This window comes from Myotis davidii, unplaced genomic scaffold (assembly GCF_000327345.1).
Source record: "Myotis davidii unplaced genomic scaffold, ASM32734v1 scaffold586, whole genome shotgun sequence".
NCBI classification, from domain to species: domain Eukaryota; kingdom Metazoa; phylum Chordata; class Mammalia; order Chiroptera; family Vespertilionidae; genus Myotis; species Myotis davidii.
In genome coordinates, this window is record NW_006296809.1 from 463,542 (window position 1) to 463,775 (window position 234).

At 74.4% G+C, this 234-nt stretch overlaps 1 protein-coding gene across 1 annotated transcript in view; it reads left to right on the forward strand.

The window, feature by feature from the left end:
- TAS1R3 (taste 1 receptor member 3) overlaps positions 1-234 on the forward strand; it is a 5,588-nt gene that overhangs the window by 1,230 nt on the left and 4,124 nt on the right. Inside the window, exon 3 of the mRNA XM_015569679.1 lies at positions 4-230. Within this exon, the coding sequence (XP_015425165.1) occupies positions 4-230 (227 nt within the window). The remainder of the gene's footprint in view (positions 1-3; positions 231-234) is intronic.

Sequence of the window (234 nt, forward strand, 5' to 3'; positions counted from 1 at the left end):
AAGGTGTGGGTGGCCAGCGGGGCCTGGCTGACCACGGCCCAGGTGCTGTCCCTGCCCGGCCTGGCCCAGGTGGGCACAGTGCTGGGCTTCCTGCAGCGGGGCGCCCCGATGTCCGATTTCCCGTCCTACGTGCAGGCCCGCCTGGCCCTGGCCGCCGACCCTGCCTTCTGCGCCTCACTGGACGCAGGGCAGCCGGACCTGGAGGGACACATGGCCGGGCCCCGCTGCCCGCAG